This window comes from Hypanus sabinus, chromosome 3, assembly GCF_030144855.1.
Source record: "Hypanus sabinus isolate sHypSab1 chromosome 3, sHypSab1.hap1, whole genome shotgun sequence".
In the NCBI taxonomy this organism is placed as follows: Eukaryota; Metazoa; Chordata; class Chondrichthyes; order Myliobatiformes; family Dasyatidae; genus Hypanus; species Hypanus sabinus.
Window position 1 is genome coordinate 69,608,904 of NC_082708.1, and position 13,260 is coordinate 69,622,163.

A 13,260-nucleotide genomic window follows, 5' to 3' on the forward strand; every position below is an offset into this window, starting at 1 on the left:
AATTCAAGTTAATTTGTGACACCATTGTGGACTCTAAATCAGTGTGAGCTACTATTTCACTGAACTTATTTTCTGTCTGGTGTTCTTTTGTACTCTTTGTGATGGCTATTAATGATGTGGATTTGAAAAAGACACATTTTCAGTTGGTTGAGGACTCCATTCCTGAGGCTTAATTAAACATTCAAGAGGTTTGGCATCTCACTATCAAACCTGTGATCCACCTTGTACGTTGCATTGCCACTCACGTCCTCAGCATGCCATCCACAATATTTTAACAAGCATCTTGGAGATGGCCAGCACCAGTACTGCCAGCCTCCATGTCACACTGAACTATCAACAATATAGGTAAAAAATGGGATGAGGTCCTACAAGGTGAATTTAGGGAGTTAGGAGATAAACTAAAAAGTAGGACCACAAAAGTAATAATCTCTGGATTACTACCAGTGCCACGTGCTAGTCAGAGTAGAAATAGGAGGATATTTCAGATGAATACGTGGCTTGAAAAATGGTGCAAGGGGAAGGGATTCAAATTTCTGGGGCATTGGAACCAGTTCTGGGGGAGGTGGGACTGATATAAACAGAACAGTCTGCACCTGGGCTGGACTGGAACCAATGTCCTGGGGGAGCGTTTGCTACTGCTGTTCAGGAGGCTTTAAACTAATGTGGCAGGGAGATGGGAATAAATGCAGGGAGACAGAGGGGTGTAAAATGAGGGTAGAAGCAAAAAGTAGTAAGGTGAAAAGTAAAAGTGGCAGGCAGGCAAATCCAGGGCAAAAAGCAAAAAGAGCCACTTTTCAACATAATTGTATAAGGACCAAGAGTGTTGTAAAAACACACCTGAAGGCTTTGTGTGTCTATGTGAGGAGCATTCGTAACAAGGTGGATGAATCGAATGTGGAGATAGTTATTAATGAATATGATATAGTTGGGATCACAGAAACATGGCTCCAGGGTGACCAAGGATGGGAGCTCAACATCCAGGGATATTCAATATTCAGGAGGGATAGACAGGAAAGAAAAGGAGGTGGGGTAGCAATGCTGGTTAGAGAGGAGATTAACGCAATAGAAAGGAAGGACATTAGCCTGGAGGATGTGGAATCAATATAGGTAGAGCTACATAACACTAAGGGGCAGAAAACGCTGGTGGGAGTTGTGTACAGGCCATCTAACAGTAGTAGTGAGGTTGGGGATGTCACTAAACAGGAAATTAGCAATGCGTGCAATAAAGGAACAGTAGTTATAATGGGTGACTTCAATCTACATATAGATTGGGTGAACCAAATTGGTAAGGGTGCTGAGGAAGAGGATTTCTTAGAATGTATGCGGGAATGTTTTCTGAACCAACATGTCGAGGAACCAACTAGAGAGCAGGCCATTCTAGACTGGGTATTGAGCAATGAGGAAGGGTTAGTTAGCAATCTAGTCGTGTGAGGCCCCTTGGGATAGAGTGACCATAATATGGTGGAATTCTTCATTAAGATGGAGAGTGACATAGTTAATTCAGAAACAAAGGTTCTGAACTTAAAGAAGGGTAACTTTGAAGGTATGAGACGTGAATTAGCTAAGATAGACTGGCAAATGATACTTAAAGGGTTGACGGTGGATATGCAATGGCAAGCATTTAAAGATCGCATGGATGAACTACAACAATTGTTCATCCCAGTTTGTCAAAAGAATAAACCAGGGAAGGTAGTGCACCGTGGCTGACAAGGGAAATTAAGGATAGTATCAAGTCCAAAGATGAAACATATAAATTAGCAAAAAAAAAAGGGGCACACCTGAGGACTGAGAGAAATTCAGAGACCAGCAGAGGAGGACAAAGGGCTTAATTAGGAAAGGGAAAAAAGATTATGAGAGAAAGCTGGCAGGGAACATAAAAATTGACTGTAAAAGCTTTTATAGATACGTGAAAAGAAAAAGATTGGTCAAGATAAATGTAGGTCCTTTACAGTCAGAAACAGGTGAATTGATCATAGGGAATAAAGACATGGCAGACCAACTGAATAACTACTTTGGTTCTGACTTCACTGAGGAGGACATAAATGATCTTCCGGAAATAGTAAGGGACTGAGGGTCTAGTGAGATGGAGGAACTGAGGGAAATACATGCTAGTAGGGAAGTGGTGTTAGGTAAATTGAAGGGATTAAAGGCAGATAAATCCCCAGGGCCAGATGGTCTGCATCCCAGAGTGCTTAAGGAAGTAGCCCAAGAAATAGTGGATGCATTAGTGATAATTAATGAAGATGTAACAAGTAGAGTGGATAGGGCAGAGCCAGTGGCTGTGGTATATTTAGATTTTCAAAAGGCTTTTGACAAGATCCCACATAGGAGATTAGTGTGCAAACTTAAAGCACACGGTATTGGGGGTATGGTATTGATATGGACAGAGAATTGGTTGGCAGACAGGAAGCAAAGAGTGGGAGTAAACAGGACCTTTTCAGAATGGCAGGCAGTGACTAGTGGGGTACCGCAAGGCTCAGTGCTGGGACCCCAGTTGTTTACAATATATATTAATGATTTAGATGAGGGAATTAAATGCAGCATCTCCAAGTTTGCGGATGACATGAAGCTGGGCGGTGGTGTTAGCCGTGAGGAGGATGCTAAGAGGATGCAGGATGACTTGGATAGGTTAGGTGAGTGAGCAAATTCATGGCAGATGCAATTTAATGTGGATAAATGTGAGGTTATCCACTTTGGTTGCAAGAACAGGAAAACAGATTATTATCTGAACGGTGGCCGATTAGGAAAAGGGGAGATGCAATGAGACCTGAGTGTCATTGTACTCCAGTCATTGAAGGTGGGCATGCAGGTACAGCAGGTGGTGAAAAAGGCAAATGGTATGTTGGCATTCATAGCAAAAGGATTTGAGTACAGGAGCAGGGAGGTTCTATTACAGTTGTACAAGGCCTTGGTGAGACCGCACCTAGAATATTGTGTGCAGTTTTGATCCCCTAATCTGAGGAAAGACATTCTTGCCATAGAGGGAGCACAGAGAAGGTTCACCAGATTGATTCCTGGGATGGCAGGACTTTCATATGAAGAAAGATTGGATCGACTAGGCTTATACTCACTGGAATTTAGAAGACTGTGGGGGGATCTTATTGAAATGAATGAAGTTCTAAAGGGATTGGACAGGCTAGATGCAGGAAGATTGTTTCCGATGTTGGGGAAGTCCAGAACGAGGGGTCACAGTTTAAGGATAAAGGGGAAGCCTTCTAGGACCGAGATGAGGAAAAACTTCTTCACATAGAGAGTGGTGAATCTGTGGAATTCTCTGCCACAGGAAACAGTTGAGGCTGGTTCACTGGCTATATTTAAGAGAAAGTTAGATATGGCCCTTGTGGCTAAAGGGATCGGGGGTATGGAGAGAAAGCAGGTACAGGGTTCTGAGTTGGATGATCAGCCATGATCATACTGAATGGTGGTGCAGGCTCGAAGGGCCGAATGGCCTACTTCTGCACCTATTTTCTATGTTTCTATCATGGTAAGGCAGCCGCAAACATCCAGTACACCTCAGTGCTTCTGCAGTCCTGGGTAGTGACCGAGCTGATCACTAGACCCTGTCCCCCAATGCCCAATGATCTCCTGGTGGCTCATGGATAAATGCCTTTTCCACTCTCTCTAATAGTCTATTAAGCAGATGTTTTGAAAATTGAAAATCATTTACTTACTTAAAAACATTTGCTATTAATAGGATAGTTAGTTTGCATTAAAATTGAATTTAAAAAAACATAAATATAAACTTTCTTTTACATACCTAAAATGCCAGAGGAACTCAACAACTCAGGCAACTTCTATGAAAGGGAATAAACAGTTGACAGATCAGGCTAAGATCCTTCAACAGGACTCGTGACTTCCTTTTACAGGAAGTTCAACAAGGACTATTCACATTAATGGCACTCGTAACTGTCATGAAGCTGAGAGGTTAAAAGCTCACCACAATCCAGAACAGCCCTAAGATGCATTAGTGAATCCAATGACAGAGCAAGAGGTCACATGCGTCAGCAACGTTCGGACAAGGAAGTTGTAGATATGCTGACCGCGAATGATGAGCTTACGAACAACTGGCAAAGAGTAAATGCATTCCAGCTTATTCAGGGGAAAAACTGAAGAATAAAATGCAGAGAAGTATTTCATCAGATAATTTTTTTTTGTGGCATTAGTAAACTTCTGGTTTGCTGTTAAGCCTGCATTATGTACTAATCTTGGCATCATATCATTCATGGCTTGCCATTTCTCATGCTTGTTGTTGCTTCTTTCCACACCTTGTGGTTCATCAGGTGGCAACCTTGCTGTTTCTTTAGCATCTGTCTTTTTTTCGCATGGCTGAATTGCTAGCTCAACGCTCAACCCAGTACAGATGGAAATCATGCGAAGAGCAGGTTGGGTTTGAACCCAGGACCACTCGCGTCGAATTCCACGGCACCATCAGCTGGCTACAATTTTCCTCATGTTTAGGTCCTTTGTAAATGATTCCTGTCCTGTCAATCAAAATCTGCTGATCAAATCCGTTAACAATCTGTATCTGCTTTAAACAGGCAAAAGTAAACCTGACTATCAGTGACAGAAAATTGTAGGTTTATATTGCAACTAAATTTTGAAACAAATTTTTGTAATTATCATTAAATATCTTCAATTATCTTTGCCAGAGGAGTTGAATGATTCACTGTGTTTTATTTGCTGCATTTTGAATGTACACAGAACATAATCCTCTCTGCAGTTCAGAGATAGATGAGGACAAGCTGCTGATATTACTGATTGATACGCGCACGCACACACACACACACATATCCTACCCTCCACACCCCTTTACCAATTCAGAGGCTTTCTTCACATCAAACTCAACAGATTTTTTTATCAGAGTTCAATCTCTAATTTTTGAATCTTCATTTCTGTGGTTTATAATGATGTTTAATCAATTTAAATGTTAATTGTCTTTCAAATCAACGGATTGATTTACTCATAGAACATTTATTCTTTAATTATCTGGTTTCATTAACCTTGTATTAATCTTTGATACTCAGATTAAAGCAGTGGACAATGGGAGACCACAGAAATCTTCCACTGCACGCTTACACATCGAGTGGATAAAGAAACCAGAACCATCCTCCATTCCCCTCAGTTTTGATGAACCAGTTTACAATTTCACAGTGATGGAAAATGACAGAGTGAATGATATTGTGGGTGTGGTCACTGTTCAGCCAAGTAATATTCTGCTTTGGTTTGATATTGTCGGTAAGTATCATTATGGGCATTCTGAAAACCTTCCAATTGATGTACTGAGATCCATGAGTATACCATTTACAATTTCACGTTTGTTAATCCTTCAAGAACAGAATTGTGAAACACTATGAATCTTTTTAAGTTTTGTTTTTGAAATTTGTGATGATTGGTGGAACTGAAGATGAAAATACATGTCACTGGAATATAATGTACCAGATGAAATTAGAGCTTTGACTTTAAGTATCCCTTAAATATCAGCCACTAAATTTGGTATCAAGGTTTATCATGCAGCCAACCAGTCTTGAAGGATTAATGCCATCTGCATGCTTTTCATTGACAACGCACACTTGGTGACTGTAAAGCTTGTGGCATGTTACTGTTGTACACTGTAGATTATCCAGAATGTTACCTGAGAAGGAAAGACAAAATTGTTTGCAGCTAACCTTTGTGAAAGCACACTTTAGACAATTCATCGAGAATGCTGCATCAGGTATTCAAGTAAACACCAGCTCAGTCTCCTGAAGCGTTTGGAAAGCATAAATACTCCTTGTCACATTCAAGCCATTAGTGTTGAGTAGTCTGTGATACATATCATATGTATTCTGCATGCAAAGAATATCCTCTGCTTATTTCTTCCTTCCAGTGGATTGTTTGTTCTGCACTGTAAATTTGGCTTGCTTGATTTGTCTTTTTTTTTTGCATGTGCTGTTTTGTCCTTTGTCATACTTGTTTTCACTGAACACCCTGCATTTATTGACTGATAGAAGGAAAGCATTTAATGAGGTATCTAGTGGTGTTCATTTAACTGTTCCAAGATTCCTTACCATTCTCTGAATTGAAATAAATTGTATCACAGTACAAATATGTTTTTGTTCCATGAAGTGAAACTTCTGAACATTGGTTCATTACTATTTAAATATACTGGTTTTCAGGCATTCAACCACTCAACTAAATTATCCACATGTCAGTTACTTAATGGCAAGATTCTTGTCACGGTAATAAGTAAGACCGCATTTGAATTTGAAGGTACTATATGACCTAGATGGAATCTGCATTTTGATTTCAATTGCTCAATTTATTCCTGCATTAAATAATTGATTTCTTTAGTTAAAAAAGCAGCTGGATGCATCATTTTGAGTCTGCTTATTTGATTGCTACATTATCGTTTGAATCAGCTTCATAAAATGCTTTTACAGTAGAAGAAAAGACATTATGCTCCTTGCTGTTTAATGATGACTTGACTCATTGCTTACAGAGTCTTTTCTTTGACTTGAAATATAGTGGCAAATATTTCATTTTGCTGAGGTTTTCAGGTGTTAAGTATTAATTTATATGCATTGGTTTCTAAACTAAATACAGGCAAGCATGTTTTCATTCTGTTGGCTTATTTCATCATTATCCTTTTTCTTTATTGATAAAGTTAAGTTCATATAATTACAACCGAATGATCCCACAACCCTCCATGTAGGATGGCCTGTCATTAGATATGTTTGTAGGCCAAATAAACTTGTTATTATAGCAGCCGCTGGTCCAGAGTAGATCTGCTTTTCTCTCAATTTACAGCAGAGAAATGGGCCCTTCAGTCGTTCTTCAGTCCACCACGTTACTATTTTGCCCATCTGTCTCCTTTGCCCGCATTAATGCCCCTATCCTTTTTTTTTTTAACTTTTTTTATTGCATTTTTAGCCCCCCCCCCATCCTTTTATGCCTCGCCAATTCATGCCTGTCTAAGTGCATCTTGAACGTGTGCTTGTTTCTGACTCTTCTAGTAGCACATTCAAGCTAACAAATTAACCCTTAGGTCCCCTTTAACATCACTAGCATGGGGAAAAGATTTTGACAATCTACCATGTTTATGTGTCTCTTTAATTTTAAATATCCTTATGAGATTGCTCCTCCGCCTCCTTCACTCCAGAGAAAATTCTGGCATCGTCCTGATCTATACCTCTGCACTTTTTCCCACGCAATCTCACCCTTCCTATTGCATGAAACAAAACCGCAGATAGTGTGGTCTCGCCAGTCTTTTGTACAGTTGTATTATGATATCCCATCTCTCATCTTCTTAGCTCTCCCCGACCTACTAATACATAGAATGCTCTAATTTATTTCAAATAAAATGAGGGGGGGAGGGTCACTGTGGTGGACTTGTATGTCAGCAGTTTTGCTATCAGTAAAGTTGAACTGAGGGAGCTTGATTAATTTTACTTGTTTACCAATACCTAATTTGATTGCTTAATCTGAATACTTAAACATGTTGCTTCACTCTTCTCATATGTTACATATGAGATACACAAAATATCCCAATGTCCTCTGATCATCTAAAGGGGAAGGGCAGAATGTAGTGTGTTGTTAAGCTAAAGCAAATTTAGTCGTCCAGAAATTATTCTTTTTTCAGACCTAAGTTTGTTATAAGCTAAGACCAAAAGCAGGGTAATTGCCGTCTAATATACCGCAGGGCCACATAATGAAATCTTTTTGCCTCTGAGAGCTATTCAATGATTCACAGTTCATACTGGAGAGAAATAAATACGGAAACTCACTGTCATTCTCCGTAATGATTGCGAGTTTGAAGAGTTGCTGTAGCCACTCAATCACGTTCTGTCACACCACTGCTTTCAGGGAAAGAAGAAAAGGATTTTATTTTTAAAAAAGAGATTTTTTTTGAAAAAGAGTATTTTGTTTTAAAAAGAGTATCATCATTAATTAGCTAAAATACAGTGCAAATTAGCTTCAAGAAATGTGAAACCTCGTTGGAAATAATCTCTTGTCTTGTAGTAGACTCAGTTGAATGTTTAGGTTATAGTATATGTCAAGTTAAAATGCTGTAAATACATCCTAAACTTTCTGAAACTCTTTTTCTAACTAATGTTTCCCATCATTGTCCTTTTTGTTTCTTCAATCCTTTGTCCTATCATTTTTTTCTCCTTTCCTCCCTCGTTATGCCCTGTCTGCCTCCCTTCAAGGTGGGAAGCAAGCTCGGGAGATGTTCTATGTTTATCAGACAGCTTGTGGCCAGAACTGTTCCAGAGAAGGTACCGCTACTCCCGTACAGTCTCTCAAATCACAATGATATTGTCTGTTTCAAAAATTTTCTGATGCATTTTTGTTCGGTTGTATAGGTTTTAAATATCATACTGCCTGATTTTTTCAAAGTGATACAAATGGTGACTTTTATCAGTTTTCTCCCCGTATTTCCTATTCTCTTTCATCTGCAAGATCTAGATCATGTGATAGGAAATTGAATAATTTTCCAAAATGAAAATGACTTTGTCAGACTTCAGAATTTTGGTCCTTTTATTCATTTCTGTTGAATTATAAAATATAGTATTCATAAATGTAATTAAAGCATATGCAAATTTTAGAAGTGGTTGCTTGTGCAATTAGATTGCATTTCACTAGTAGTATTCTCTATAGGTATCGAAGAATGCAAAACAAGTCCCTCTTTGGGATTATCCTGGGCATTCAAGGAGTATTTTCCTTTTACTAAGTAATACTGAGTATATTAGAGGATTATGTTTATGTATTAGACAAATATTAATCCCTTTAATGAATTATATATCACTAGCTTCTATGACTGAGCAGTAAAATATATTTTGAAGGTACTTGTATATTTCAATTTGTCATTAATCATCTGAATGAGAAAGGGAAACCTTGAAAATAAGATAACTATTTCATATTCTGTTAAGTGTATAAAATATGCCTGAATTAAGTGCAGTGTCTCAGCAGATCTCGTGAACATTTTCATTATTTAACAACCCTATTTTCCATCTGAACAGCCTGGAGTTTTTTATTTCCCTCTCAGTGTTACTAAAAGCACATACATATTTTATTTATTGCTCTTTTCCTACCTTTGCCAATTCTAGCATTATGACATACAGTGCCTTGAGAAAAGTATTTGGCCCCTACAACTATTTTAACATTATACCATCTCATTTTCTAAGTTTAAAATATATCGAAGTAGAATCATGGAGCTACTCTAGTTGTATCATGTCAAATCAAAAGAAAAATGTCAAAACCTGTCAACAATTTACTGAAAATTAAAAACCAAAACTGTGAGGCTGAAAAGCTATTCATCCCGTTTGTACTTACTATGGTAAATATTTCTCTGATACATTACTGTATATTATCTTACCGACTTGCCCACTTTGTTGATGTAGAGGATTGGAAGATTACCTGAATAAATACGACCCCCTCTCTGAAAGGTCCAACGGTATGGCAGATTTTCAATAAACCAAACCAAATTGAAGACAAAAGTGCACTCAAGGCAAGTCAGAGAAATGATCAAACATGAGGAAATCTGCAGATGCTGAAAATTCAAGCAACAGACACAAAATGCTGGTGGAACGCAGCAGGCCAGGCAGTATTTTGTATGTGTTGCTCATAGAAATGATAATAGGGAAGCACAAATCTGGGGAAGGGTACAAGACCATCTCAATGACACTGAATGTAACCTGGAACTCAGTGCAGGCCATCATGAAAATGTGGGAAAAGATATGAAACCACAGGCACACTGCGTAGGTCAGGTCGACCCTCTAAACTTAGTCACTGGAGAAGAATTGGATTTGTAAGAGAGGCTACTGTGATGCCAACAGTCACTCTGAGTGAGCTGCAGAGGTCAATAGCTAGAACTGGAAATTGCATTTATAGCTCCACAATCTCTAAGGTCTTGCACAAAAAGGGTATTTAAGGAATTCAAAAATGGCACTGGTGATCATCAGCAATGTTGTGTGGGCTGCAGACAATTGTTACAAATAAATATACCCCTTTTGAATTACTCTCACTGCAATCTGCAACTTGTAACTTCCCTCTAAGCAAATGGACTTCTAAATCAACTCAATGATCTTCATATCTCACGATCAACTGAAGGACTTGGTGGACCAGGAAGGCACAGTACCTTTAAGAGAATGAAGGTTCATCACCATGGCCAAAAGCAAGGCGGTTGGGAGGAGTGGGGAGGACTGCAAGATAGACTGAAACAAAGAGGGATGTTGTAGGCAAATGTGCAGTCACTGAAGAACAAAATTGAAGACCTGAGGACAAGTTTGCTGTATTGGAGAGAAATGAAATCCTGTTGTATTCTATGTTTGACCGCGACGTGGCTTTCTCCAGGCAGCCAAATACAGCGATCAGACCTAAACGCTTCTCGTTTACCGAATGGACTGAACTGCTGATTTGGAAAAGGCAAAAGTGGACGTGTGTGTTTTGTGATAAGCTTGTTGGTATTCCAACATGGCAGTTTTGTTGAACTCGTGTTCCCCTGACTCTTAGCACCCAACAATTAAATGACGTCTGTTCTGTTTGTCTGGGGAATTCTCCTCTGTAATCCTGACTGCAGATTACCTACCCACCAGTATCTGACTGTAATCAAGCACTCGTGATACTGCATGGAGCTGCCCCAGTCAAAAAGCAATCCAACCCGATGCCTTTCAAATTATAGTTGGAGACTTCATCTGCCCAGTTGCTATCAGCATATAGTTTGTAGCATCAGAGGTCCCAACATACTAGATCACTACTAAGATATGGAGTGCCTACTGTTCCATGCCCAGATTGCATTGTGCTAAATTGGGTCACTTGGCTGTCCTTCTCCTACCTGCATACGGGCAGAGGCTAAAGAGCAAAGCTCCTCAGATTAGGGCAACAACGCTGCGGTTACAGGAAGCAAGGGAGCGGCTATGGGATTGCTTCAAGTCTGTGGACAGGGCCATATTCAAGCACTCATCTAAGGATCTGAATGAATACACAATGACTGTCACTGAATTTATAAAAACTGCTGCAAATGGGTGTGTCCCCACGAAATTACTCAGAGTCTTCCCCAATCAGAAGCCCTAGATGAATTATGAGATCTGACATTTGCCGAGAGCCAGATCAGAGGCATTCAAGTTTAGTGACCAAGAAAATTAAAAGAGGACCGTATATTATCTGAGGAAAGCCGTTGTCACAGGCGAAGTAGAAATTCCAGACCAAACTTGAATCAACGAAGGATGCTCGACAATTGCGGCAGGGCTTGAATACCATCACCTCTTATAAAGTTAAATCAAGTGGCATGGGAGACAGCAGGGCTTCGCTTTCAGATGAGCTCAATGCCTTCTGTGCTCAGCTGGATCATCAAGCATAGAGGAATCATCAGGAACTCCCATATCCTCCAATGATCCTTATGGCTTCCATCTCTAAAGCTGACATGTGAGCTGCCTTCAGCAGAGTGAATCCATGAAGAGCATCCGGCCCAAACGGGGTACCTGGCCACAAACTAAAGACCTGTGCTGATCAACTTGCTGGTGTGTTCACTGAGATCTTTAACCTCTAGTTTCGGCATCGTGTGGTACCCACCTGCTTCAAGCAAGTTTCAATTATACCGGGGCCCAAGAAGAGCATGATGATAGTCCATAGTCTATAGTCCAGTAACACTTACATCCACAGTGATGCAGTGTTTAGAGACGTTAATGATGAAATATATCAACTCTTGCCTGAGAAATGATTTGGATTCATGCATATTTGCCTTTCGGAGCAACAGGTCAACAGCAGATGCAATCTCATTGGCTCTTCATTCACCCCTGGAACATCTGGACAGCAAAGATGCACATATCAGGATGCTCCTTATCGACAACCGAGTTCAGTACCGGCACCCCCTCTAAACTAATCAATAAGCTCCAAGTCTTTGGCCTCAGTGCCTCCTTGTGCATTTGGATACTGGATTTCTTCACTTGCAGACCCCAGTCAGTTTGGATTGGCAACAGAAAATCCTCCACAATCTCCATCAGCACAGGTTCACCACAAGGCTGTGTGTTTAGCCCCCGATCTACTCGCATTATGTTTATGACTGTGTAGCTAAGTGCAGGTCCAATGCCATATTCAAGTTTGCTGATGATAGCATTGTCGTAGGCCAAATCAAAGGTGGTGATCGATCAGCATATGGGAGGGAGATTGAAAATCTTACTGAATGGTGTCATAGTAACAACCTCTCACCCAATGTCAGCTAAACCAAGAAACTAATCATAGACTTCAGGAGAAGAAACCCCAGGTCCGTGAGCCACTGCTGATCAGAAGTGGAGAAGGTCAACAATTTTAAATTCCTAAGTATTATTATTTCAGAGGACCTGTTACTGGCACAGTACATAAGCACAATTATGAAGAAAGCACAGCAGTGCCTTTACTTTCTTAAGGAGTTTATGGAGATTCGGCATGGCTTCTAAAAGATTGACAAACTTCGATTGATGCGTCGTGGAGAGTATATTGCTGGCTGCATCACAATACCCTTTAACAGAAAATCCTGCAAAATGTAGTGGATACAGTCCAGTCCAACATTGGTAAAGCTCTCCCCATATTGAACACAAATACACGGTTGCAAAAAAGCAATATCTGTCATCAGAAACCCCGACCACCCAGCACATGCTCTCTTCTCACTGCTGCCATCAGGAAGAAGGTATGATAGCCTCAGGACTCATACCACCAGGTTCAGGAACAGTTAATACCCCTCAATCATCGGGCTCTTGAACAAAATGGAATAACTTCACTTATCCCATCATCAAAATATTTCCACAATCAATGACTTACTTTCAAGGACTCTCATCTCATGTTCTTGGAATTTATTGTTCATTTATATTATTGTTCCTTCTTTTAGCATTTGCACGGTTTGTTGTGCTCTGCACTCTGGTTGACCACCCTAATTAGACTGTCTTTCATTGATTTTGTTATAGTTATTCTATAGATTTGTTGAGTATGCCCACATGAAAATGAATCATATGTACTTTGATAATAAAATTTGCTTTGAAGGAAGAAGCCCTAGCTAAAAAAAAACGTAACATTGCCTGTAAAGTCACCTAGAAAATGCTGTAAAGATGTAGAAGAAGATCTTGTGGCTGGATGAGACGAAAGTGGAACTTTTTTTGCCTTAACATTAAGCGGTACTTGTGCCATCAATCTAATATTCCGCATTAGCCAAATAACACCCCCCTACTGCAAAATGTGGTGAAGATAGCATCATGCTATGGAGATGCTTTTCAGCAGCAGGGACTGGAAATCAAGTCTGGATGGATGAAA

General features: G+C 39.8%; 1 protein-coding gene across 1 annotated transcript in view; it reads left to right on the top strand.

Moving 5' to 3' along the window:
- fat3a (FAT atypical cadherin 3a) overlaps window positions 1-13,260 on the top strand; it is a 570,475-nt gene that overhangs the window by 379,586 nt on the left and 177,629 nt on the right. The window contains exon 8 of the mRNA XM_059964604.1: window positions 5,025-5,235. Coding sequence (XP_059820587.1) covers window positions 5,025-5,235 — 211 coding nt within the window. The remainder of the gene's footprint in view (window positions 1-5,024; window positions 5,236-13,260) is intronic.